The sequence below is a fragment of the Hydra vulgaris genome, chromosome 13, assembly GCF_038396675.1.
Source record: "Hydra vulgaris chromosome 13, alternate assembly HydraT2T_AEP".
NCBI lineage: Eukaryota > Metazoa > Cnidaria > Hydrozoa > Anthoathecata > Hydridae > Hydra > Hydra vulgaris.
Genome location: NC_088932.1, coordinates 2,777,501 through 2,804,537, shown reverse-complemented (window position 1 = coordinate 2,804,537; position 27,037 = coordinate 2,777,501). Strand labels below are relative to the sequence as shown.

Here is a 27,037-nt window from a genome sequence, read left to right as displayed (position 1 = left end):
TTTATAGTATAGTTAGGGGTTACTTGATGGGAGCAAGTTTAGGGTTACTTGATGTGTGACAAGTTTGGGGTTACTTGATGTGTGAGGGGTTACTTGATGGGAGCAAGGGGTTACTTGATGGGAGCTTTGATGTGAGCAAATTCATTAAATAAAAAAATATTAAAAAAATATTTTAAAACTAGCAAACAAAAAACAAGCTCGAATATTGAAAAGAAAAAAAAGATTTACCACACTCCAAACCACAAACGAAATTTCAATTTTGTGTGTATAACTAAATATTGACATCCCAAGATAAGCAAACACACAGGTTTCTAAAAAATAAGCAAACTTTCAAAAATAACAATTAAAAAAAAATTAAAATACCGAGAACCTAATGGATCTAGTTAATTTTGTGAAAGCCTGGTTATTAGCTAGAGATAACGATTTTTTTGATAGGTTTTAACTACTTTTAACAACTTTAAAAGTAAAAAATAACGATAAAGAACAGTAAAAAAAATAAATAAGAGAAAGAGAAATAGCTCAAACTTAAGAAGAAGAGAGTGAGAATCCTCAAGAAGATTTTGACTGTCAAGACTCTTTTTAAAAAAATATTAATATTCTATATATTTTTCTTATAAAAAGTTTTTTAATTAAGATAGTTACAACTTATTTTGTTCCACACCATTGAAAAACTTCTCAAACATATCAACAATCTTGCTCCACACAATTGAAAAACTTCTCAAACAAATCAACAATCTCGTTCCACACCATTTAAAAACTTTTTATTAAAGAACCAGCTAAACAATTACAAATTTTTAAAATTTTTTACCAGAAAGTTGTTAACAATAAGAATTAAAAACCTTCGAGTAAGGTTTTTGTAAAAAAGATATTACCAGGAGTTCACAATCCAAGGTCACGCTTGATTATTAAACTCTGAAATGTGTTATTATAATCCCAGAGTTTATAAATTAAAAAACCTTTTTTAATTGAATAAAACAAAACAAAAATGACTGCGACTTGAATGATATTCAGACTGGTGATGCTGATGTAACGGTGTTCAGTGATGCAGCAGTAATGTCTGACAATAGAATCTTTGTCTGTTTATTTAGTTATAGTTTTTTTGGAATGACAGTAAGAGGGTAGTAAATAGATTCAAGAGATAATAAAAAAAAAAAGTTCTTTGGACATGGTTCTGCTTTATGGTTGGGAGAGTGATAACACTAGACTCATTACTTTAGTAATTAGAAAATAATAAACAGAAAAGGAAAGTGCTATCGATTTTTACGGATTTCAGGGTCAAAAATAAGAACTACTAGGTCTCGGGACTCTGAACTTTTTTTTTTAATAATCTTTTTGAGTCCAGAGATTTTAAGTTTGAAATAGTCCCTGAAATGCTAGAGTAAATTATATAAAGTTTCAGTTATGCAGTAAAAAATTATAATTCATTATTGATTTTATATCTTTTCTCAAAATTTTTTTTTTTAAGTTTTCAATTTTTTAAAGGTATTTCTTCCCAAATATGACAACAGTATTCCATAGAAGGAAGAATAAGAGATTTGCAGAGAATGGAATCATGAGATAGAAAATGGAGAGCGATTTGACTCTTTTATTCTTTAAAAACAATTTATGCTACAAATCATATATTCCATGAACACGCTGCACATTTTGGAACAATTTGTATGTCGGAGGACTTACCATATGTACCATAACTCAATACATTAGTGCTTTTACTGGTTTAAAGTTACAAAACTCTAGGCTATACAATTTTAAATTAATAAACTTATATAAGTTGAAAACAGTTATATGCTGATATAAAAATAAAAAAATCCTAGAGTACTAACAATTTTTAGGACAGGTGAGACTCCTGACTCTGGTTAAAATAGGGACTCCTGGACTCTGACTTTGAATCCATGATAATGGATCTCATTTTTAAACAATCACATTTTGCATCCATTATGTGTAATAATAAAAAGACATTTGTACTCCAGAAAATTGATTGCAATTAAAAAAAAAGATTTACAAAGAAAATAAACCATGAGTTAGAGAGAGGGTTGACTTGAAACCAACAAAAAGGAATACAAGCTTCAACGCCTGCCTGAATCCAGAAGATTATACAGGAGCAAAATCTTTAGCTGACAAGAAAAAAATCAAAAAAAAAAGAATCTCAAGCAGCTTTATGATGTGCAATAAAAGTAAACAATAAAAGTAATAATAACAGCTAATAATAGTAGCTATGGAAATAATACACCCAATTTACAGGTTTAGTGCATTACTTTCATAATAAGTAACATGAAATAAAATTTTAAAAATAAAAAAAGTTTTGAAAAAGACAATTATTAATATTACTATTTGATTAGATTTTAATGAATAAAAAATTTAGATGAAAGTAATATTTTTATCAATATACTAAATTAATAAAACGATTATTATTTGTAAAGTTTATATAAAATTTTGCTTTATTTGAGATCCAAGTTAACATACTTAATATTAGATATTTATCAAATGTTAAAGAGTCCTGAGCAACTTTTTTTTTAATCGTTTGCTATTTTATAAAATGCATAATATGCATTTAGGTGACAAGATAAAACTTTTTTTAAATTGTTAGTTTGAAAAATAATAGAGTCTTTGTTATTTATTTTTTCACCACACCATTATAACTAGTCGAATTCTCAATTGTTACCACCAAGATAAACAATTTCTTTAAAAATTTTATTTAAATTTTACTTTGATAAACAATATTTAAATATTTATAATAGGGTTAAAAATGATAAATGCAAGATAAAAATCGCTGTACTGTAACTTACACAGTGCTACACTAATAGCACATTTTACTGTTTTAAACCTAATTTTAAGTGGAAAGCTCTAAATAGTGTAAGCCTAATTAGTAACTGTAACTCTAATTAGTGTTAGATACAGTATATATATATATATATATATATATATATATATATATACATATATATATATATATATATATATATATATATATATATATATATATATATATATATATATATATATACATATATATATATATATATATATATTTTTTTTTAAGTGTTTTGTGTGCATTTACTCTTATTTAAAAATAGGTAATTTAAATAAATTCCACTTTTAAAAAAAGGAGATAACAAAAAATAGCTGAGCTATATGAGATGACTCTCTTCTAAGTTAAAAAATATCTGTTAAAAATATCTAAAAAAGACAGCACGTTACACAACATAAGGTTTGTTAGATTTATTTATAAAAAATGTTTCTTCCTATTAATCTAAGTTTCGCCAACAATGAAAACAAAAAAATTTAACAACATCTAGTATTAAAGAAAAACCTTTTTACTAGTAATGAAAAAGAAGAAAAAAAAAAGTAGTAAAAAATAGTAAAGAAATAATTGTAACCTTATATATTATTATTATACATTAAAAATATATAATAATATATATTATTATATAATTTTATCATTATATATATTTTTACTTTATTGTATTTTTAATTTTAAATGTTTATTCTAAACAGTTTCTATTATTAGACATTGTATTCATATACATCAGACTACATATGTGATTGCTCTAGCAACCCAGCTCAGGTATATTATTCAGAAATATAATGGTTGGTTCTGAATTCAGAAACATGGTTGGTTCATAAAGTCAGCATTTTTGAAACCAAATTTTTCAAGGGCAAGCTTTTAATTTTTTTTTCTAAGAATTTTTAAAGTATAAGAAAATACAATGATATTAGGAAAATAAAAAAAATGCGGCAAATAACAAAGTTAATTTAGATTTAATTCAGTCTATAACATTTTTTTTATATCTTATTCACTCCCAACATAGCTGCAAGCAACCACTACTAAAATAGAAGTTTCTAGGAAAAAGAATAGTATTAAAGAGCAAGGAAATTGTTTTCTGACTTATACAACCTACAACTTAAAAAGTTGTAGGTTGCATAAGTCAGAAAAACATGAAGATGGGAAAAAATTCAGAAGAATTGAAGTGCGGAGTAAAAACTAGACAAATAAATTTTTTTAGAGCATGTAGGGACAGATACAGAAAAAGAATGCCACTTTTCTTAATGAAGAGTCAAGGGAGAATGAGCTTTGGTTAATGGAATAGCTCCGTTGAGAACCAACCATGATAGCATTTGTAGAAAAAAAAGATAAGACCTTTAAGCAGCAACCATGATAGTATTTGTAGAAAAGAGAAAGAGATGCAACAATGACAGGAGAGAGGCTCAAGCTTGGCAAATAAAGTAGGTTCAACTAGATTTACATTTTTAGACCTTGTCTAGAAGAGAAAAGACATCATTAAAAGAACCAGCCCGAATAGGACAACAAAGTAAAATCTAAACCATGCAGAGCCATCATACTGTGACTACTTTTATATTACTTTTATAAAAAAACATTTTTTTCTTTTTATCATTTATTACATATATTAATAACTGGCTTTAATTATTGTATATAATTATTTTTATAATTATTCATTATTATAAAACCGAACCTTGCTCAAAATTTCATAAAAACAAATCCATTATAAAAATCTCTTTTATACTTTTTGATTTCATTAATTTCATGCAATATAATAACACTGGTGATTATTAAAATGTATTAACTATAAAACTCATTAATAACATATTGTTAAATGGTTTTCTTAAAGTTAAAAATGACCATTCAGATGTTGGAAATGTGGCTGTCATGACAGTTCTTGTGACAATTAGGCATTTCTTCAACATCATTAATTTTTTTTGCTTTATCAATCTTCGTAATACATACCAATATCTGATAAGCAATACCTTAATTCAGAAAGTAAAAAAATATATAAATATATAATATTTATAAATTATATACTTTACCCAAGACTGAGCATTTTTAAATTAAATTATCTTGTTTTACTTAACTTGGCCGAGGCTAAAATCCAATCAATTATCAGTCTCAGTCATTTGAGATTTGCCTCCTGATAATTTTATAAATAAATTTTGCAATCTGCCCATCATATAGAATAACTTTAATTATTCAACATCAAATCTTACTTCTAACACAGATCCTTTCGCTTTGGTCTTTTTAAATTAAAAATTCTCATACTTATAATAACGTGTTTATTTATAATCATTTTATAAATAAACACAGTACTAATTTGTATATCTACAGAATACTGAATACACAGGCCAATCCAGCCAATCAGCCAATCAGCTTTATTCAGCTTTTATAACTAGCTTTTATATAATCTAGAGCTAAAAATCTTTTAAAACACAAAATTTTACAAAATGTGAATAATTACTTTAAGGTTTTTCTTAAACACATAATTATAAAAATGCATTATAATTAGTTTAATGCATAACTATATTTTAGCCTTTAAAATATTTAAAAATGTTTATATTGTTATTTATGAATTGTTTATACTGTTAATTGATCATAATCTTAATTGTAAATGAAAATCACACCAAAGAATAAAATGCTCAAAACCAAACTGACAACACTGAGGTTTGTGATGTAAACAATATAAAAAAAATAATTTAGAAAAATAAAAATAACCAGTAAAATACTGCATGTATGTAACCCATATAACACATAGTAACACATATAACACATGTAACATATATAGCAATTCACAGGTTTTGACCCAGTATTAGCTCAAATGTAAGTTATCATGTGTAAGTGACTATGTTATCAAAGGTCTTTTTTTTGAAAAACAAACAACCAAAACAAATTATTTTAAACGATTCTAAGTTTTTTGTTTAAACGATTTTAAGTTTTTCATTTTTTGCCATAAGGCAAAAAATTTCAATTTTTGCCTTATGGCAAAAAATGGAATTTACAAAGGTCAGTAAGTACTGACTAGCACAGGTTTTACATTGAATAGCGCAGCACACATCATCAAAATATCATAAACATGATGTTTTCCTATTGTTAAAAAGAAACATTTTTTTTTAAATTTGGTAGGATTTCATTCTGTTTATTCCTTTTTAAACATCCATGCTCAACTATCAGAATGCTTAACTACCAAATAAAGTGATTTATTCACTAGGAGAAATGCTAACAAAAAACATAAAAGTATCGTTTTGTTTATCATCAGACCAAGTTGAGGCATATGCTAAAAGAGCCTTTTGTTGTTAAAAACTTTAATAAAAACTTAAATAAAAAAGTTCAGCACAATCAATAATCACACAATGCTTATAATATCCTGAGTTTTTAATACTATAAGCCAATTTTCCCTAAAGAATTTAAGTAGAAGCCAAAAATTAAGAGCACACACACTGCTTGTAAGTTCATTGATTGTACACTCCTTGTAGTAAATGTGTTATAAGAAGTAGAGAAATTCCAAATCATATAGAGAAATTCCAAATCATTCTGCAGTATCCTTATTATGAATAAAAAAGCAAAGAGTATTGCAAAAGAATAGCAAATGCTGTAAAACAACTTAACACTATGTGAAAGCTTTCTATATTTTTGGGACAAAAATCTGCACTTTAACTGGTAATAGTCTAAATATTCTTCATTAAGATCAAACATCTCCCCCAGTTTCTAAGCTAAAAATACTAGCATAAAAATGTTCAAAGGTGATGGTAAATAAACTGTATCATCATTATCATTACATAATCTTCAGTTGTATAACTTATTAATTGATAATTGTCTGCGATAAAACTTTTTAAAACTGAAAAGTTTAATGTTTAACAGCTTTTAAAACTAAAAAAATTAATGTATAAAGTTTTTTACATAAACTCTTTCTTGACTTTATATTACTACTGTTATACCTCATAAGAAAATAAAATAAAAAACTTTATATGTATTTCCTCCATCAAATAATGGAGAAGATACATATAAAGTGAAGTCAATCGATATTGACACCATTTTAAGAAATGTACAAGAACAAAGTACCAAAATCTGTCATGACAGTTTTGAAACAACTACAGTACTACACTGACCCAGTGGTAGAATGGAGTATATACATTACTGTTAATAGTATCATCATTACTGGTAATTGTTATAGTCTATTTTAATGTTGATGAAAAGGAAAGCATATTGGATAATAATTGCACTTATTTTAAGTTAATTAGTTTTAAGTGAAATTTAATTATTTGAAGTTTTTTAAAAAGCCTTACAGATTATACAAGCCTTCCTTATGAGAGATATGGCTTTTTTAAGTCATTTTTTACATTATTTATTAAGAAAATAATATAATAAACAAAAAAATTACAACAGTAACAAAATAATGTTTAAAATAAACAAATAAACTAATCACCACTCATAAAAGCTGTTGTTCTGAATACATGTTGCACAGTAATTTGTGTGACAGGAGAAAGATTGAAGTGAGTGTAATGTGACATCACAATACCACAAAATAGTATAGCCATTATACCTAAAGAAACTTGAAACTATAGAAGCCATTTTACATTAAATATATTTCCAATAGATGTAAATATATGAAAAAAACAATAAATAAATACTCTTTACTTTTTTAGTTTTTGGGTTATAAAATTTTATTAAAAAACAAAACCTTAACGAATAAAAACAACAACAATACTTTAACAAATAATTTTTTGCTCTTTGGTTCAGGGTTACAGTTATTACCGTGTGTATGTGTGTAGTTTATATATACATATATGCCGTTTTAATTATAATAGTGGTCTACCTTATCATTGAAAAAACTGCATACATGTATGCAGTTTTTTCAATGATACAAACATTTTTTGTGGTTCTTTTGTGGGAAATCTTTTTTTTGGTTTTTATAAAAGAGTGCCGGACAGCATAAACTTAAAGTTGTTGTATGTATAGGGCAATTCCATGTGAAAGCATCCAGGGCATGTAACTCTTAGTCTCAGATTTTGCTGATTTTTATACCACTCAAATATTATAAGTTATGAACATTCCCAAAATTTCATAATCTAATTCCAAACGTTTTCAAAGATCTAGCTATTTTAAGTTTGCAATAAAAATCTGCCATTTAAAAAAATGATGTTATTCTTTGTTTATGTTGTGTGCAATGGAATATTATGTGTGCAATGGAAAGCTGAAAATATGTACGCCTACATATTTTAAGTTGAGGAATCCAATACAACAACTTAAAATATTTAAAAATAAAACAAAAAAATAACACCTGAAATTTTAACCTTTATCACAATTTTATTGGGACAAGTTAATTACAAAAATGTTGATATAGCTTGATTTTTTTTTTTAGATATTGTTCTAAATAGTTTAGTTAGAGTTGATACAAAGAATTGGAGAGTGGTCTTTTCTTAAACAGAAAAAAAAAACATGGTCAAATTTACTTAAATTTATTACTTATAAAACGAGAATTAAAAAAAAAAGGAAGTAAATATTTATCAATTTTCGGAAAAAAAAATTTCAGTTAATAATTTTTAGCTAAATTTTGGGACCAGTAAAGGTCTTAAAATTTCGAAAACATAAATTGTGCTATAATTATAAATATAAATTATAGTTATGCTAAATTTTGAGTGCTTTAACATTAAAGTTGAAATCTTTTATATTTAAGTTTAATTTAATTAATTAAAAGTCTGTTAGTATGTTTTTATTTTACTAATTTTGCTCGGGCAAATGACTATTTTTAGTATAGTAAAACCATGTTAAACATTTCTTATAGAAGTTTTATTCTTAAAAAATTCATACTTCATAGCCACACTTTCATGGCACAAAATTTAGTTTTGTGATAATAATAAGTGATTATGAAGATTTTTTACACATTTTTCTTATAGTACTAAATATACTTTAACATAACTGAAAAGAAAAAAAAGTCATTAAAAGAATTTTTAAAATGTTTAAAACTACCTGATAATTGTAGCCCCTCTGCTAGTCCATAAGGAGCATATGAAAAAATAAACATCATACCAAGTTCAAGAGATGGATGGTGTCGTAAATCTATGTATTTCAGTATGTTTTTATTGTCAAAGATTTTACTAGTTATTAGTGAAAATAAAAACAAAAAACTTTTTATTTCTACACCTACTAAAAGCAATAAAAGGAAAATTAGAAATAAACCCTAATCACCTAAAAACATTGAACAAAAAAATAACATTGAAAAGATATTAATGCACTGACTAGTGCAAACAAAACACCAATGACAGCCGAACCAAAAAAAATCTTTATGAACAATACAAATGAAAATAGAAATGAACTTGATTCTAATAAAACAGCTCTAAATAAAATATTTAACACAAATTATTAAAAATAATCAAAAGTTTCATAAAATTTCACTGTCTACTTGTCAATTAAACTGTCAACTTTTACATCAAACTTTAAAAAAACCTGCTAGCAAAAATTTTTTTATGGATTGCAATAATAATAATAAGAATGTGATGAGCTTCTACTCGCTTAAAAAGCCATGGCTTCAAAAACTTGCATTGTAAAGAATGTGGTACATTTTGAATTTTGAGTTTTCTTAGAAAAGCTTAACACACTCTTTTTTCACAAGCATTGTAAGAAAATTTACTTTATTACTTAATGTTAAAAGCTGAAACTTGGATTAAATGATGAACTTGGAAAAACAAGAATTGACATTTTGATTTTATATTCAATAACTTTATTCTCTCAAATTTTATATGTTGTTATGATTATATATTTGTTATATATAATAACAAATTTTATGTTTTTATGTTTTTTTTTCTCCTGATTGTTATGTGATGTTGAGAAGTATTTAAAAAAAGATTGAGAAATATTTAAAAAAAGATTGAGAAATATTTAAAAAAAGATTGAGAAATATTTAAAAAAAGATTGAGAAATATTTAAAAAAAGATTGAGAAATATTTAAAAAAAGATTGAGAAATATTTAAAAAAAGATTGAGAAATATTTAAAAAAAGATTGAGAAATATTTAAAAAAAGAGAAATGATTGAAAATTTTTTTTTTTTTTTTTAAAGCTAAACAGTAAGTAATAATTTCAATACAAAGTCTGTTACAAAAACACTCCGATTTTGAAATTTGTTTCTGGTCTCTAGTCTTGGAGTCTAATTTTAAAAGAAAAAAAAAAGAGATTTAAAACCCTATAATCTATTATTTTTAACATGGATTCCAGGAGCCTTAGAGTCCCTGACTAAATTAATAGGCTTCTATAATCTGAATGTACTTTTTTCCTTCAAGAAAATCTTTCTTACAAAGCAAGCACTGCTTCTATAAACAATAAACAATAATTTTCATTTGCTTGACTAGATTATTTACTAGTCAAGAAGGAAACATCATAATAGCAAAGCTAACTGAGATGAGTTCCCTTCGTACCAAAGTATTACTCATACGCTGAGTAGGCGGAGCTGAGATTTGAACCTGTAATCCTGCTGCTACGGTCAATAATTATTCCGAACTTTTTAGCAGCGTTTTAACCAACTGAGCTATTCCAGCTCTTGCTATTATCTTACTATATCTTACTATATATATGCAAACATTTACATAGTAAAGATGCACCATCACTACAATACTAATGCACACTTATGCATTGCAATACTTGCCTGTAAAATTAGCCTTTCAATGTTAGTTCATAATTATTCCAGCTTTATCTCGGAGAAATAAATATCTCGTTTACTGTCGCCATATCTGGGGCGGATCTTCTAATAATGGCCTTTCTCTTTTAGACAAGGTGCAAAAATGAATTGTAAACATAGTTGGACCTGCTCTTGCAGCCAACCTCCAACCATTATCACATCATTATAATGTCGCTTCTCTTTCTTTTTTCTACAAATACTATAAGGAACACTGCTTTAAACAGCTAGCATCTCTTGTGCCATCTACTAAAATTCGTTCTCGTGTTACTCGTCATTCAATTAAGTCTCATCCTTTTTCTGTGACTGTTCCTAAGTGCTCCAAAAACTCAATCTTTATCTTGCTATACAATCTTCATCTTTTCTCTTCCAGTAACTTCCAACTCTAATTAGTGGTTGCTTGCAGCCTTGTTGGAAGCGAAGATGTTTAAAAATAAAAAAATAACAATAAGTAGCCTTATTTATTAAATGATAAAGTGTAAAGAGATTGCATGTATTTTTTTAGTATTGGGGTTTGCGAATGATTGAAGGGAAACTACATTTTTTTTGAACAATAACTATCAATACAAAGTTTATAGGTAACAATAAAAATAGACTAAAGAGATATAGAACAATAGATTTCTTATTATAAAAAGATTAGAAAGATATAAAAAAAGTTTAATGTTTATTTAGGTCTATACCCTCAAAATTTTATATCTAACATTTTCTTGGTAGCTTCAGACATCCATAAACAAATTTTCTCAAAATTTTGTTTTCAAGTTTAATGCATATGGTTACACATAAATTTGTTTGGACAAGTTTCTATATTGCTATTTTCTTATTTAAACATAACCCCTGCATCTCATCATGGATAAAAAAATATATCATCACCATCATCATCATCATCATCATCATCATCATCATCATCATCATCATCATCATCATCATCATCATCATCATCATCATCATCATCATCATCATCATCATCATCATCATCATCATCATCTTCATCGTCTTCATCGTCATCATCGTCATCGTCATCATCATCATCATCATCATCATCATCATCCTCGTTGTCATCATCATCATCATCATCATCATCATCATCATCATCATCATCATCATCATCATCATCATCATCATCATCATCATCATCATCATCATCACATCATCAACTTCTCTGTTCTTTCAAAATGCTAGACATTATGAATCTTCAATGCACACGATTCACTGCCATATTTCATAACATATTTAATGCATATGTTGTATAACTTTACTTTATTCTTTGATTCAAAGTTTCCCCTCCTAACTCAAGCTAAATTTTATGTTTTGTACAATTTGCAAATAGTTATAGTATAATTTTTAATTGGTTGATTTTAAGATTTCAGATTTTTCAGACTTATTCTTATTTCAGAATTATTATACTAACTTTGTTTTTCATTTACTTGAATTAACTGGTATTTTAAGAAAAATAAAATATGTAAATTTTGACTGTTAATATTTTTACAGTCATAAATTTATTGTTTTGTTTTTTAATAAATTTTCCCATTATGATAAATTGAACCTTTTATTAAAACAGTGTTCTTGGCTACTAATAAGAATAATAAAAGTAAGAATCTAAAGACAAGAACTATTTTCAGACATCACGATTCGCAAGTTAACTTAACTTGCCCCATGTATACAGACATTTGTCATATACTACTACAACAAATATAAAACCATGTTTGTTACATAACTATACTCTATTCGAAAATTAATATTTAAACAAAATGATATACATAAATATTAAAACTTTAAAAGTGTTAAATACATTTAGTTAATTTTACTTTAAATGCTCAAACGCGCTAAAAGATATATTATTTTTAGCATTTATTTATTTATTTATTTTTCTAGTGTAGGGTGGTAGTTACAGAATTAAAAAAACTAAAAAAAATAAATTAAAAAAAAAGATATACTTTGTAAGCACAATAGCTACAGCATCATTTAGAATGCTTTCACCAAACACTAACATCTTTACAAGTGGATCTGCTTTGAGAGCATGAAAGATAGCCAATGTAGCAACAGGGTCAACAGCAGATATCAAAGAACCAAATGCAAAGCTAAAAAACATAAAAATAAAACTTGTATAAAGAGATAATTGACTAAAATTGACTAAAAATTAAATAAAAGACTTGTATAAAGAGATAAGAAATAAGACTTGTATAAGGAGATTGTTAAAAAAATTGCTTCAGTTTTGCTAAAGAAATGGCTACAAATTCGCTCAGTTTTGCTGAAGAAATTGCAATATCAATATGATATTTCATATCAATAAGCAGAAAAAAAAAAAATATCAGAAAAAAAAATTTATCCACAAATATTTAAAACTTTTCAGCACTTTGTTTTTCTATTGCTTATCAAATTAGCTTATATAAGGTAACATAACGATTAACAAAAAAGTATAAATTAAATCGCTAATGTGCAATTTTAAACATTTTTTGAAAGTCCTTATCTACTGTCATACCAGTATTAAGGAGTCTTTCCAATATCTAATTTTTTGACACATAGAGCAGTTGGTCTATGCAAGTCTTTTTGTAAGTCCTTCCTTTTTAGATCTGCTTTTAAGATAAAAAATTATTCAAAATAAACCTCAGCATAATAAAAACAATAACTATTGTAAAAAAGAGCAAAGCAGAACAACAAATAAAAAAAATAAAAATTAAGCATAAAATTAATTTCAATTTTATAATATTTAACTAGGAAATTTCTTTCAGAAGAGAGTGTTCACCAGTGTTCTCCGGGTGAAGGCGGTTTGAATAAAGACGACGGTGATTACTTCACATCGTCGTTTTGGAAACCTTATTTTTCTTTTTTAAGACGCAAGAACACATTACATTGAAGTTTTATTATTTGTTTGTTTTTTTAACGGTTTTTTATATTACTTGAATAACGAGGGTATATATAACCCCTAGAAATATTGTAAATTATTATAAGAAAAAGGATAAGTTTACATACTATACCAGATGTTTCAAGTTAATTAAACTTTATAAAAGCTTATCTAAGATGTTAACTTTTAAAAATTTCAGAAGAGAAATAAAAATAATAATTAAAGAAAATAAAAAATTTCTATAAGAAAAAATTATAAAAACTATTACCTTTCACGAAAAGTAAGCTCATAAGCAATTTTAGCCTTAAAAAAAAAAAAATTCATAAATAAAAACAGTGTTTTAATATAATTGTCAAAATAAATTGTCAAAATAAAAACAGCGTTTTAATATAATTGTCAAAATAAATTTTTTGGCACAAACAAATTCATTTGTCTGTGCCAAAAAATTTATTTTGGCACAGACAAATAAATTTGTCATTGAATAATTTAAGTAACCCAAAAATATTTGCTGTTAAATTCTGTTGTTTTCAACATTCTTATTAAAAACCATTGCAACAAGTTAATTTGATTTACTATTTGTTTACAATAACTTGAAATATATTTAAAAAGTGGTTTGTTTAAAAATTATGTAGTTATACAGTAAAGAACTACAAAACTGTATAACTATATACTGATACTATATAAACAACAGTGTAACAATATTTCTAATTCTTTTTTGACTTAAATTTATACAGCAAACAGAGAAGTGTCGCACATTAAAAACCCCATAAATGTAACTAAATTTATTTTTCAACTATTTGAGATTTTTAACTATTCAAATATTGGATAAAAAATTATGAAAATATTTGAATACTCAAACAGTTCAACAAAAGTAATGTATTTAATTTAATGAAGAATTATTATTCAATAAAAAACCTTTTAATTATAAACTTTGAATAATTCTATTATTCTTTTAAATATATATTTTTTTCCACATATTTTAAGAATAAAAGTGAACTAAATCTTTCAAAATTTAAACTTGTTCTTTTTTGTTTTGTTTTAATTGAATCAGCTGTTGATAATACTCTTTCTGAAAAATTTAAGGTTAGGCCAATGGTTGTTAAGGTCTGGTACAAAAATCCAGAGTTGTCTTCTGTTTTTTGAAATAACCTGATTGACAAAGTTCTTTTGTCAGTTCAATATAATTATGGCAACATTTTTGTTGCAATTTTTGCGGATCTGGAATAGAACTTATTTTGTATTTATACTTATATTGCGGTTTTGTATTTTTTCAGTTTCTTTTTGCAATTCAACTTGTTGATGGTTATCTTGCTCAATAAACTTCATTTTTTCTCTTCCAGTAACTTCCAACCCTAATAGCGGTTGCTTGCAGCCTTGTTGGAAGCGAAGATGTTGGAAAAAAAAAAGAATGTTCTATGTGTACGAATCTTTTAGAATCTACCAATGATTGGAGTATTGCACTTGACAATTCTCTGATAACAGATGTTATATATATTGACTTCCAAAAGGCAATTGATTCCGTATCTCATTCAAAACTAATAATTAAACATTTATTATACAATTTATATTATGGTAGCCTTTTAAAGTGGATATTTATATTGAAGTAATGGTATTTATATTGAATTATCTGCATGAGAGCAAGATGTGGTATTATCATAAGTAATGTTTTTCTATATCTGTGGATGTTCTACAAAGGAAAAAAGAGCTAAAATATATTTTTCTGAAATGAGATCAAAATTCATAAAAGTTAATAAATTTGGATAGAATTAAAAATCATTGAATCATAACAATCAAGGAATTTGATTTAGTTTTGTCTGATTAGGTTTTTTTTTCTTACAATACAATTTTAGCATTAAGTTTTCTTAAGTTTTTTCCCATTATTTAATAATAATGTCTACTTTTTTTAATTCTAATATTTACATTTTGCCGCTAAGCGTAACATGTTTTTCCATGTTAAAAATTATTTGAATATTGTCTAATAATAAATTCTTGAAAGATAGTCTATTCGTGGGGTATATTCTAGATATTTATTAAATTTACTATCAAAAAAAAGCTAAAGTTAAAAAAAAATTTATTTTATGAGTGCCAATAAATTATTTGCATAATACTGCATAAAAGAGGTTTAAGAAAAACAACATTGTTCTGAAAACAAATAGTTTTGTATTTTAAAAATAAACACAGTTTTTTTCTATTGCTGAATATGTTCCTAACTTAAAAATGCCTGATTATTCTGAAGCTGTATTACTTTCTCATGCACAACCCTCTATAAAGCCTCTCTTTAAAGCCTAAATTCAACAAAATAATTTATGAAACATAACCTTGACAAACAAGATCCTGCAAGACTAACTAAACATTAGTTGAGTACAGTAACCTAGGTAATCTTGATATGAATCTTTTTGAGTTTCAGAAAGGACTAAAATAGCAACAACCAAGCTGCATAAAATGTAAAACCAAAGCAACAACCATAAAATATGCATAAAATGTAAAAGAAAAGCTCTTAAAAGAAAAGCTCTTAAACAAACTGATAAACAAACTTCCTGCTAAACACTGCTACATAGATTGATTGATTTTTATGTCCCAAGCAACCTAATTTTGATTCTTAAAATTGCATTCCCAAATATTGCAGAAAAAGGTTTATGAAAATAAACTGAATTTTAGAGTATTTTAAGTATTTTACATACTTTATTTTAAGTATTTTACATATTTTATTTTTAGTTTTTTATGTATTTTAGAGATCTGAAGGTGAAATTGCAATTAAATTCATACTTTTAATTTAAGGATTTTTGAATCATTATTTTAAAGAACATTTCATATACTTAATTATATAAATTTTAGGTCACTATTTTAAAAAACATTTATTATACTTTATTTAACAACTTTAACTCATTACTCTTAAAAAACATTTCATATTTTTAATCTAAAGAATTCTTAGGTGTTTATTTTAAAGAAAACATAATATTCTAACTTTTAAGAATTTTAGATCATAATTTTTGAACTCTTGAAAAGTTTTGAACCCTTAAAATATTATTGTTTTGCGCCCAACTTTCTTTCCAGTCCAATAACCTATTTTTGCACTCAAAAATATCTTTAGTACACATGAACCATCCGCAATACTCAATTTTAACGTTTTTCATAAGGCTACTTTGATAAAACACACAATTCATAATCACTTCATAAGGCTACTTTGATAAAAAAACCAACCACAAAGTGCAAAAGTACAACTATTTTTACAAAAGTTTATTTCGAAGTAAAATTGCATGAAATTGTTTTGAAAACATTTAAAAATTTTAGTTATGACGATTTTATTTTAAGAAAAAATACTCAAAACTGTTATAACATTTTTTTACAAAAAACAAACAACTAACCTTTCCCAACATAAAAACTCCGCAACCAATAGTGATAGCTGATATAATTGTGCCAAACACAGCAAACACAACAATTGAACCAAGATTTGCAAAAAAATTTCCCTAAAATTATTATAACACTGGTATTATTATTGGAAACAAACTTTTATTAAATGGAAAACTTCAAGAAGATAAATGAAAAACTTCAAGAAAATAAATGGAAAACTTCAAGAAACAGATTTGAAAAAATTACAACACCTTTTATTTAAATGGAACTTTTTTATTTAAATACAATTTTAAACTGTAGTATGTAAACTATTTTTTTTATTAAAGATATAAGGAAAGTTTTTTCATGAATCTTAATTTATAAATACAATAATTGAAGAGATCTTTTTAGTGCTGTAGGGAGAGCAAAAACAACTTGAACCTGATGTCACATGCACAAATAACTTAAAAGAATACAACAAAAATTACCTTGTGTAAATTATATCCACTCTCAAATATTATAGGAGGTAGCAGCACCAAGAAAAACAGAGTAGGATCAAAAACTTCCTCCTTCTAGATACAAAATTAGAAATACAAAAAGTAAAAAATTAAAAGAAAGTAAAAAATGAAACTAAAATTAATGAAAGGTAACCAACCTGCCAATTTCCCAAGTTGTATGTTTTCAAAAGTTTTATGCATCCACCAACCAAAGCACCCAAAAACACGACAGCGACACTTTCAGGTAGATATATAAAGTTTGTTTTTATAAGCATATTGATGGAGATAATGCAGATTCCTAAATAATGTTATTTGATATGAATATAAAATTACAAACATAACTTAAATAAATAAGTAATAATTATAAACAATTGTTAATACATTATATTATGACAGTTATTATTCTTAATCTCATTTTTTACTATTGGTATTTTTCTATACAATTTTTACTACTATTTATTACCAATTATATAAGTATTATTAAAAGTTTTGTTTTAGTACTTAAATTATATAAATTTTAAACACTTTAAACAATTTTCAAAACCTGTCATAACCTGTAACTAAAAACATAAAATCTGTAACTAAAACTTGCAGCTGAATACTGATTGTATAGGTTTACAAGTAATTAGGAAAAATTTACTTTTACAAATAAAGTTAAAACATGACTTAAATTTGTTAAGTGTTACATAGCAGTGTTACATAACAGTGTTACATAACCAATATTTAAAAATAATAAGTAACAAAATAAAATCAAAAAAATAAGGGGGTTGAAATTTGTGTCAGATATCACCCCCCCAGACTATTTTTGAGACAAATAATTTCAATAATTCATTTTTTTTCTCTATTTTAATTTATTTTAATTTCTTAATTTGTTAGTTTTGCTTTCTTTGCTTTTAAAATAGAAATGACCGAGTTGTCTAAAATAGAAAAATTCATGCGTGGATACAAGATGAAAAACCACATGGTCTCTTGGGAAGGCTAGTTACAACATTGTATTTTAAATATACAATTTGTATAAATGGAACTAAAATGTATTTTGATTTATGTTATGTAATGCAAATACTATGTTTCTAAAACTTAAATTATAAAAACTGGATATTATACACAAAAAAATATATTTAATAATTATTATATTAATTATAACTATTGCTTAAGTTTATCTTTGCCTTTACTTTTTTATAACTAAAAACTTCTTGTTACTCTTGTACTATAGTTTCTTTTTATCTTTTTAATTACCTAAATGTTTTTTTTCACTTCTTTACTCTTTCATTTATGACCTTCACTCCTTGATTTATGGTTTGTCTCTGAACCTAGCTTGTGTTCAGTTTCTCCTTTTTCTCCCTTATGTGGTTCTGACCATGCAATGATCTCTATAAATTTTTTTATCTCGTACTTCTATTTTGAACTCTCTTGAGAACAAATAGCTATTTATTAGTCTGATGCTAAGCTCCATTATTTTAAGTTCACTAAATCTTGTATTTTATCTTTGAAGATAAGCTTTTGAGACTTTTGGAAAATCTTCAACAACATCATTAACAAAGATAGGTCTAACATTCCATCTCTAATTCACGAGACTGATCTTACTACCTCTCATAAGAATAAGGCAGAACTATTTGCAAAGAACTTTTTTTCAAATTCCACTTTGAAAGTGGAATTTGAAAAAAAGTTCCACTTTCAAAGTGGAATTCGAAAAAGCTCCCATTGCTAAAGTCATATCTCAACCAAACTCTTTTACAGCTTGTGGGCCAGACAACATTCCTGTTATAGTCTTACAAAATTGTTCTCCAGATCTCTTTTCAATTTTCTATGAACTATTTAATAAGTGCTTGACTGAATCATTAGAAGGCAGAGATGCTAGGGCTATTGCTCTTGACATATCTAAAGCTTTTGACAAAGTTTGGCATGCTAGTCTTCTCCATAAGCTTGCTTCATATGGTGTATCTGTGAAAGTTTTTAAGATTATCAAATTGTTTCTTTCTAACCGCTTTATTAAAGTCGTCCTCGAAGGTCAACACTCTTCTTTATTTCCAGTAACTTCTGGGGCACTTCAAGGTTCTATTCTTGGTCCTATTTTGTTTCTTATCTACATTAATGGTGTTCTTGACAACCTTACATCTAAATTTTTGCAACTTTGCTGATGTATTGTATACTGTATGGTTGTTGTATGTTTCTCCTCTGGAGTGGCTATGTAAGACTTTCTGTTATCTTCTAATGAGAGTACAGCTCTACAACTAAGTTTAATGGTTCAAGGAGCCTTTCTTATGAATTCCAATTAAATAGCAGGAATAAGGCAACTGTATAGCTTATTGCTTGGGAAGTGCAGAAGATTCATCACCCTAAGAAGGAAATAATGTAACAAAGGTTTACATCAATGGCAGTTGATTAGATATAGTAGTGGTGTAAGGCTAGTCAATAGAGGCTGTTTTGTTCAGAAGTCTTTGCTTATGAGGTTTTTTTTAAGACAATTATTGGAAGCAGTTAACATTTGCCCAGTGTTTATTGATATCTCCAGTCTTTATTTTACCCATAAGTCCTAAGTAAGGGATATTTAACTTATAGGAGGAGTACCTCTATACTCAATGAGAATGTAACTCTTCACTAACTTCACTTCGAAAAAACCTCCAAAAAAAGAAGGAGTACCTCTTCACTTAATTAACTTTAGTTTTGTTTTTTATCGCTCTCTTCCTTTTCAAGATCGCATTCTTTTTGATATTGTTTCTGATCAAATTGACCAAGCCCTTTCTTATTATTCCTTTGTTTTTCTCTTTGTCCCTTGGCCATTTTTATTGTTATTGGTGACTTTAATGCTCATCATATTAAATGGGTTGCAGAACTTGCTGGTTTTAAAACTCATAATTTTTGTCTTACTTAATCTCTCTTATTCAAAAAACTTTGTAACTCAATTTCCAGACAACCCTAAACATTTGCCTTCTCTCCATGATTTATGATCTCTACCCATACCTTAGGCTGATACTCTATATCAGCCTAAGGTATGGGTAGAGATCTCAATGATTATATATCTCAATGACAAGATAATCTCAATTGATATATCTCAAAAACATCAAAAAAATTTAATTACTTAAAACTGTTATGCTTTAAAATTTGCTCTCACTTTCATATCTTCCTGATTCATACATCAGTTTTAAGTCTTCTGTCAAATGCTTTCTTTTACTCATTGCTTTGTTTTATATATATATATATATATATATATATATATATATATATATATATATATATATATATATATATATATATACACAGGGTGTTAGCCAGGAAAAAAATTCATACAGCGTTTTAGCGAAATTGGGAATTTAGGTGCAGCCAAAAAAAAAAAAAAAAAAAAAGGTCATTACATTCTGTCATTTAAAAAAGTAGATACAATTTTTTAGATACAGTTAAGTTTCAATAAAAATTTTCTATTTTTGCTCGGTTATTCATAGGAATATTTTTTTATTTTATTTTTCAGGAATACTTTTCTATTTTATAAATATTTAATTCTAATTATTCAGCTTGTTTCATTTTGAGCAATCTTCTTCAGTTTTCACTTTTAAATTGCTTCTCTTCTTTATTTAATATTGTAGAGCGAAAACAAAAACAAAAGACAATTGTTTGCAGTTTTAATGAATGAATTAATAAATTTACTCATTGAAACTTTGATCTGTTTTAATTTCGTACATTGCTTTTAAATACAGTTTTAAATACAGTTTTAAAAGGTTTAAACGATTAGTTACATATATTGTCTTTAATTTTTATTTTCATTTTCAAATTATAAATGTAAAAAAAACGCTAAATAGTATCTAATTTTTAATAAAACATTTTTGACAATTTCCAAGATCCTCTTGCAACTTTTCAACTTGCTAAAACAACTTTTTAATTGACGACAGTCAATAAAAAACACTATACATTATACGTTATTTACAGCTTTTATGAAGGAAAACAGTAAAAAAAAAAATTATTACAGGTTTGTAAAATCCGTAAAATTGTAATTTGCGTAAAATCCAGATGTTTGGCAACCCTTATTATATGGAAAGATTTTGAATATTTCAGCTTTTAAATACTTTAATATTTTAAAACTAAAAATTTTAAAATACTTAAAATTTTTTTTTTAACTTATTAGGTGGTTTTACATAGGTAATCGTTTTACATAGGTAATCGTATTATTGTTCATCATATTTTATATTATAATTTTTATCATTAGATAAATTTAAAAGTTAAATAACTTATTTAAATCGATAGCTTTTAAATGAAAGTTAAATGAAAGTTTCCGAAATTTTAATATTTTTCAATTGAAAAACTTGGTTGGCTTGCCAATATCTGTCAAATATAATGCTACCTTAATTTAAATACTCGGTATAGTTAAGGCGATTTACAATTTATTTATTTGAAATTAGCGTGATTTTATACGCATATTATGTCCAAACAAAAGCTTTAGATATAATTTTTTTCGCTTCAGGTTTTTTAAATATTTGAAGAAACTTTTCTCTTTTTTATATAATTTTCTAATCCTTTTTACTACCTCTAATTGTGAATTTAAAGAACACCATTTTGGAGCCTTTAGATCACTTTCGATCATCGTCATTAACATGAATTTAGTTAAAATCTTTTGAAAAAGTGCCTTAACTTACTATAGATCCTAGTTCTAATCGGTTCTGACCTATATTAGCTTTATATAGTTGTCAAAATAGAATATTTTTATCAATTTTTACAAAAAATACAAGAATTCCAACCAAAAAAGAACTTGCAATAAGAAAAAGTGCCAATAAACGATCAGAACAGATCATATTTTTAAACCATGATGTTCATTTTACCTAAAAATCGTATTTATTTTAAAATCTTATTGGAATTTGGACAAGGGATTGAGATTTAAAAAAGATTAAAAAAAAAAAAAAAGAATCTACTGTTTGGGTTTTTTCGTTTCAAACATTGATATTTTATGATACCGCAAAATTTATCATTAAATTTTTTTTGTTTTTTCATAATTCACAGACCTGATCATTTAACGGAAATATGTCGTAGTCAACAAAATATCATACAGACGCTATAGTATTTTAAAATTGCCTTAAACCGAGTAAGTAACAAAAATATTTAATATTTTTATAGATATAGATTCTTTCACCGCACGAGGGCAGCAACTAAATTTAATCGGCATATTTAAATATCTAGTAAATTAGGTATTTTAGTAAAAAATTATATTTAAATACAAAAACAGATTTTTTTAATTTTTTTTTTTAATTTACAAATATACATTAAATATCTACGTAAATTTTGTATTTGTAAATTTAAAAAAAAATTAATTTTTGTAATTATTGTAAATATTGGTTAATAATTAATAATATTATATTGCTTAATTATCTTCTTTTATGTTTTACGCAAATATAACATATATAATACATTTCATTGCAAGTTTTATTTTTGATTTCTTGTTGTTGTTATTTTCGGTTTACTTTACCAACTAATTTATTTTACCGAAATTATTAATAAATCTTTTAATATAAAAACGTTATTAACTTATTTTAAATTGTAATATTTATTAATCTGCAAATTTTATTTGTAACTTTCCTAACTTAAGATAAACAGCAAGAATGTAAATAAAGAGTTTTTGAATAACAAAAATAAATTAATAAAATAATTTATTAAACATATTGAACAATCTTAACTGAAGAATAACTGACGTCAATTAAAAATTAAAATTTTTTTTCTTTCTATTTTTGAATGAACGATCTTGCTTGTTAATACAACACATTTTTTCACATTAAAAAATCGATCTTAATTCTTAATTCATTAGCTTAATTCATTTCCTTGTTGTGCATATTAATTGCGTTTTTTACTAGTCTAGCGCAACACTTTAAATTTGAGACTGATTTAATTTTTTTTTTACCATGATCTTAAGAACCTTTGGGAATTTTAAACCAATTGGGAAACTGCGTTATACGCAGCGCCATCAGGCTGGCTAACACCCTGATATATATATATATATATATATATATATATATATATATATATATATATATATATATACATTTATTAAACATATTGAACAATCTTAACTGGAGAATAACTGACGTCAATTAAAAATTAAAATTTTTTTTTTTTCTATTTTTGAATGAACAATCTTGCTTGTTAATACAACACGTTTTTTCACATTAAAAAATCGATCTTAATTCTTAATTCATTAACTTAATTCATTCCCTTGTTGTGCATATTAATTGCGTTTTTTACTAGTCTAGCGCAACACTTTAAATTTGAGACTGATTTAATTTTTTTTTTTTTTTACCATGATCTTAAGAACCTTTGGGAATTTTAAACCAATTGGGAAACTGCGTTATACGCAGCGCCATCAGGCTGGCTAACACCCTGATATATATATATATATATATATATATATATATATATATATATATATATATATATATATATATATATATATATATATATATATATAATAACTATTATTATATATGTTATTATAAATGAAAATATTTTTTGATACTTTAAATTACTATGAAGAATTTTATTTGTTTTATTTTAAATAAACAGTAATTTATACTTATAATTTATAATTATTACTTATAAATATAATTTACATATTACTATATACTAAAATAAGCTATAAAGTGTTTGAATAAACTCATAAGGTCTGCATTTAGTGCAAAAAAAATTTGCTTTATGAACTAAAAGGCCAGATGATAACATCAACACCTAAAACTTAAAATTAACAAATCTAAAATCTAGCAACATGCATAACTTTATTTATAAATAATGGTTAAATTACTTTTTACTTCTTATTCTTTATTTATATTGATTTTAGTACAAAAACATGTTAAAACAGGTTTTTGATTATATATTATATGACAAAGATTATTGGTATAAACAATTTCAAAATCTACATACCAAGCATCTAAAAATTCTGTTAAAAATAAGGAAAATTTTTGTTTGCATTCATTAATTCTGTAAAATATTTTGATTAAAAATTTTTTTTTTTAATGTATCTACTTTTTTATTTTATTTGACTTAATAAAATGTATGCATGTTAAGAATTTTGAATTAATTAATTTTTTTTTAATTATTCACCTCTTCAGTTGAGAAGGCTACTTTAGTTGTAGTCACGACCCTCTCTCAACTATAACTCCAAAACACAAATTTTGACCAAAAGAACCATTTTAAATAGAAAACAATATAATAATGAAAAAACCAAAGACTATTAAAAAAAAAATCTTTTAATAATAGTAATGATCTGCTACCTAATACAGTTAACACAAAAAATATTGTCATTGATCCATGCGTTTCTTTCTCTGCTGCAGTTTCAATAGGTTTTGGTGTTGATTGAGTAGTATTTGGTGTCTGGGTTGTTGTAGTGATGTTAACATTTAGAACAACATCTGAATTATTGCTAGAACAAAACAAAACAAAAGAATATCAAACAAAAAAACATATATAAACATTAAAGGAAAACACACATAATTAAGAAATAATAATAACAAAATAAATAAAGAAATAATAACAGACTCAAATGAAATATTTAATTAGTGATGCAATAAAAAACACATGTTAAATCAGTTGCAAGTGAAACATTTATTTATTTATTCTTGAACAAGGAATTTTAAAGGTTAAAACAACATTTTATGCTAATATTTTTACTATATTTAAATATTTTTTAATGTTTTCTGAAAATGTGAAACATTTTTTGCAAGCTATCTGTTTATTAATTAAAAAAAATAGTTTTTTCCGATACAAAACATAATTTAATACTCCTTACAAGCATATTCTTGTAACATTATTGTTACAACTTTATATGCAGAACGAGTGTTGTTTATTGTGGCATTAAAACTTATAAAATATTTTGTTTTTGATAAAATTATTTAGACAATCATTTTCTATGGTCACACTAGCTATCTATTTATTTAGCGCACTTTCCATTTATTTATTAGAAACATTACTTATTTAATAGAGAATTTGGTAAGCAAAGAGATAAAAGTTTTCACTACTTATAAAAAATTATATTATATTATATTAACTATATATATATATATAAATTTTATATATAATATATATATAATATATATATATATATATATATATGCGGTAAGTATGTAGTGGTGAAGTGGTAAGAGCGGTTGCTTTGTAAGCGAGAGGTTCCGAGTTCGACTCCCACCACGTCCCTGGAAGTACCGCGCTCAACTTAGTTTCTCCGCGCAGCGGCCTTGCTCGGCAAGGTTCGTGTTTCGGAGTTAAAGAGTTGAGAGAGGGTTGCACCACGAATAATAATTAAAAAATAAAAACACAAGAAAATGAGCCTTCTCGAAACACAAAAAAATAGCCTTCTCGACTGTAGTGGCCCCCCTCGGGCCTTGGGGAGGTGAATAATCTAAAAAAAAAAAAAAAAAAAAAAAAAATATATATATATATTAATTATATATATAAATTATATTAAAATATATATATATTAATTATATATATAATTATATTAAATCCTAAAAAATCTTATTTTTTTCTTTTGCATTAGAATCCAGGAAGTTTTATTACAACAATTAAAGACTCCACATTAAAAGTGTATATAATTGCAATTTTGTATTTTAACCATTTGTATGATTCAAATAAAATGAAATATATAAGTTATTACATCAAGGATATATACAAATAGTAATAAGTTCTAATATGTAGTAAACACCTGTCAAATTTAATAATAATAAAATTAAGATAATAATTAGAATTAAAATAAATAGTGATTAAAAATAATAGTAGCAATTATAAAAAGTATAAACTATAATAATGATAATAATAATAACAATAACTATAATAATAATAATGGGTAATTTCATGTCAAATGACCCAGGTCATGTCACCATACATCTCAGATTTTGCTGATTTTTAAAAAGTTAGGAGTACTTAGTAAAACTAGAATTCTTTGAAATTTTTAGCCTCTGACTCCATGAAGATCCTGAAATATGTTGGTTTTACTTTTAGCAGATACTGGCTTCTCTTATCCCCTCAAAATTGCAATGTTTATTTAGAGGTTTTCAAGTCACATAACTTTAAAAATATTTGATTTTTTTACTTAAAAATTTGTAAGTTGCTGTTTTTAGGGGTGATGAATCCAATGAAATGATCAGAACTGTAAAACACTATTATTAAGTACCTGTGATTATCAAATTTAATCAATTTAGGCAATTTTTTATATACCTGGTTTTGATGCTCAAGAAACTCATGTGACCTTGATGATATCATAAAAATATACATTACAAATCATTCTATAATCAGTGATCTTTCAAAAAATATAAAGATTTTAATCTGCAAGTATATGGATTTCCATATATGAATAATGGGACACAGGTCCCACTTTTTTGCAGAGGAATATTGCATTTGATTTTTCACTACCATCCAACTAATTGGAGCTCTGAAAATTTTAAGATTTCTGTAGTGCGAATGAATGTGCATGTTAAAATTGTTTTTAGGGCCCCAAGGCATTAGGGGGGAGGGGGCAACTGAGGCAAGTGCCCCACTTTTTGTAGTGGAATCTTGTGATAGATTTTTCTCTGCCTTTCAAACAAACTAGAGCTCTGAAAATTTCAGCATTTGTGTAGTCCTGATGAATTTTTTTTTTACTGTTGACAGACTTTATTTATTTGTTGTTTAACTAATTTGTTGAATAAATTATACATTGAATTTCTATTTTTTTAAAAATATTTTTTCTAACAGTTACAGTCTTGTCAAAACGTAATAAAAGTAAATATTTGAACAATTTTGTACTCAACAAAATATATGAAAAAACAAACTATATATGAAAATATTCTTACAGTATTACATATATTGCTTTATATTATATTTTTATACTGATATTATACTGTTATATATTTGATGCGCGGTTTAATGATCAAAGGTTATTATTTTAAAAATTATACTAAAGCATGCAATTGTTA

At 25.5% G+C, this 27,037-nt stretch overlaps 1 protein-coding gene across 2 annotated transcripts in view; it reads right to left on the bottom strand.

The window, feature by feature from the left end:
- LOC100200716 (sodium/hydrogen exchanger 8) overlaps window positions 1–27,037 on the bottom strand; it is a 52,069-nt gene that overhangs the window by 3,003 nt on the left and 22,029 nt on the right. The window contains exons 2-11 of one of the 2 annotated variants that reach the window (XM_065816686.1): window positions 24,362–24,510; window positions 17,279–17,418; window positions 17,112–17,195; window positions 16,659–16,760; window positions 13,562–13,596; window positions 12,386–12,529; window positions 9,011–9,119; window positions 8,753–8,858; window positions 7,209–7,325; window positions 229–311 (exon numbers count right to left, since the gene is read on the bottom strand). In XM_065816686.1, the coding sequence (XP_065672758.1) occupies window positions 229–311; window positions 7,209–7,325; window positions 8,753–8,858; window positions 9,011–9,119; window positions 12,386–12,529; window positions 13,562–13,596; window positions 16,659–16,760; window positions 17,112–17,195; window positions 17,279–17,418; window positions 24,362–24,510 (1,069 nt within the window). Of the gene's footprint in view, window positions 1–228; window positions 312–7,208; window positions 7,326–8,752; window positions 8,859–9,006; window positions 9,120–12,385; window positions 12,530–13,561; window positions 13,597–16,658; window positions 16,761–17,111; window positions 17,196–17,278; window positions 17,419–24,361; window positions 24,511–27,037 lie in introns of both variants that reach the window. The other variant, XM_065816685.1, reaches the window with a different exon arrangement.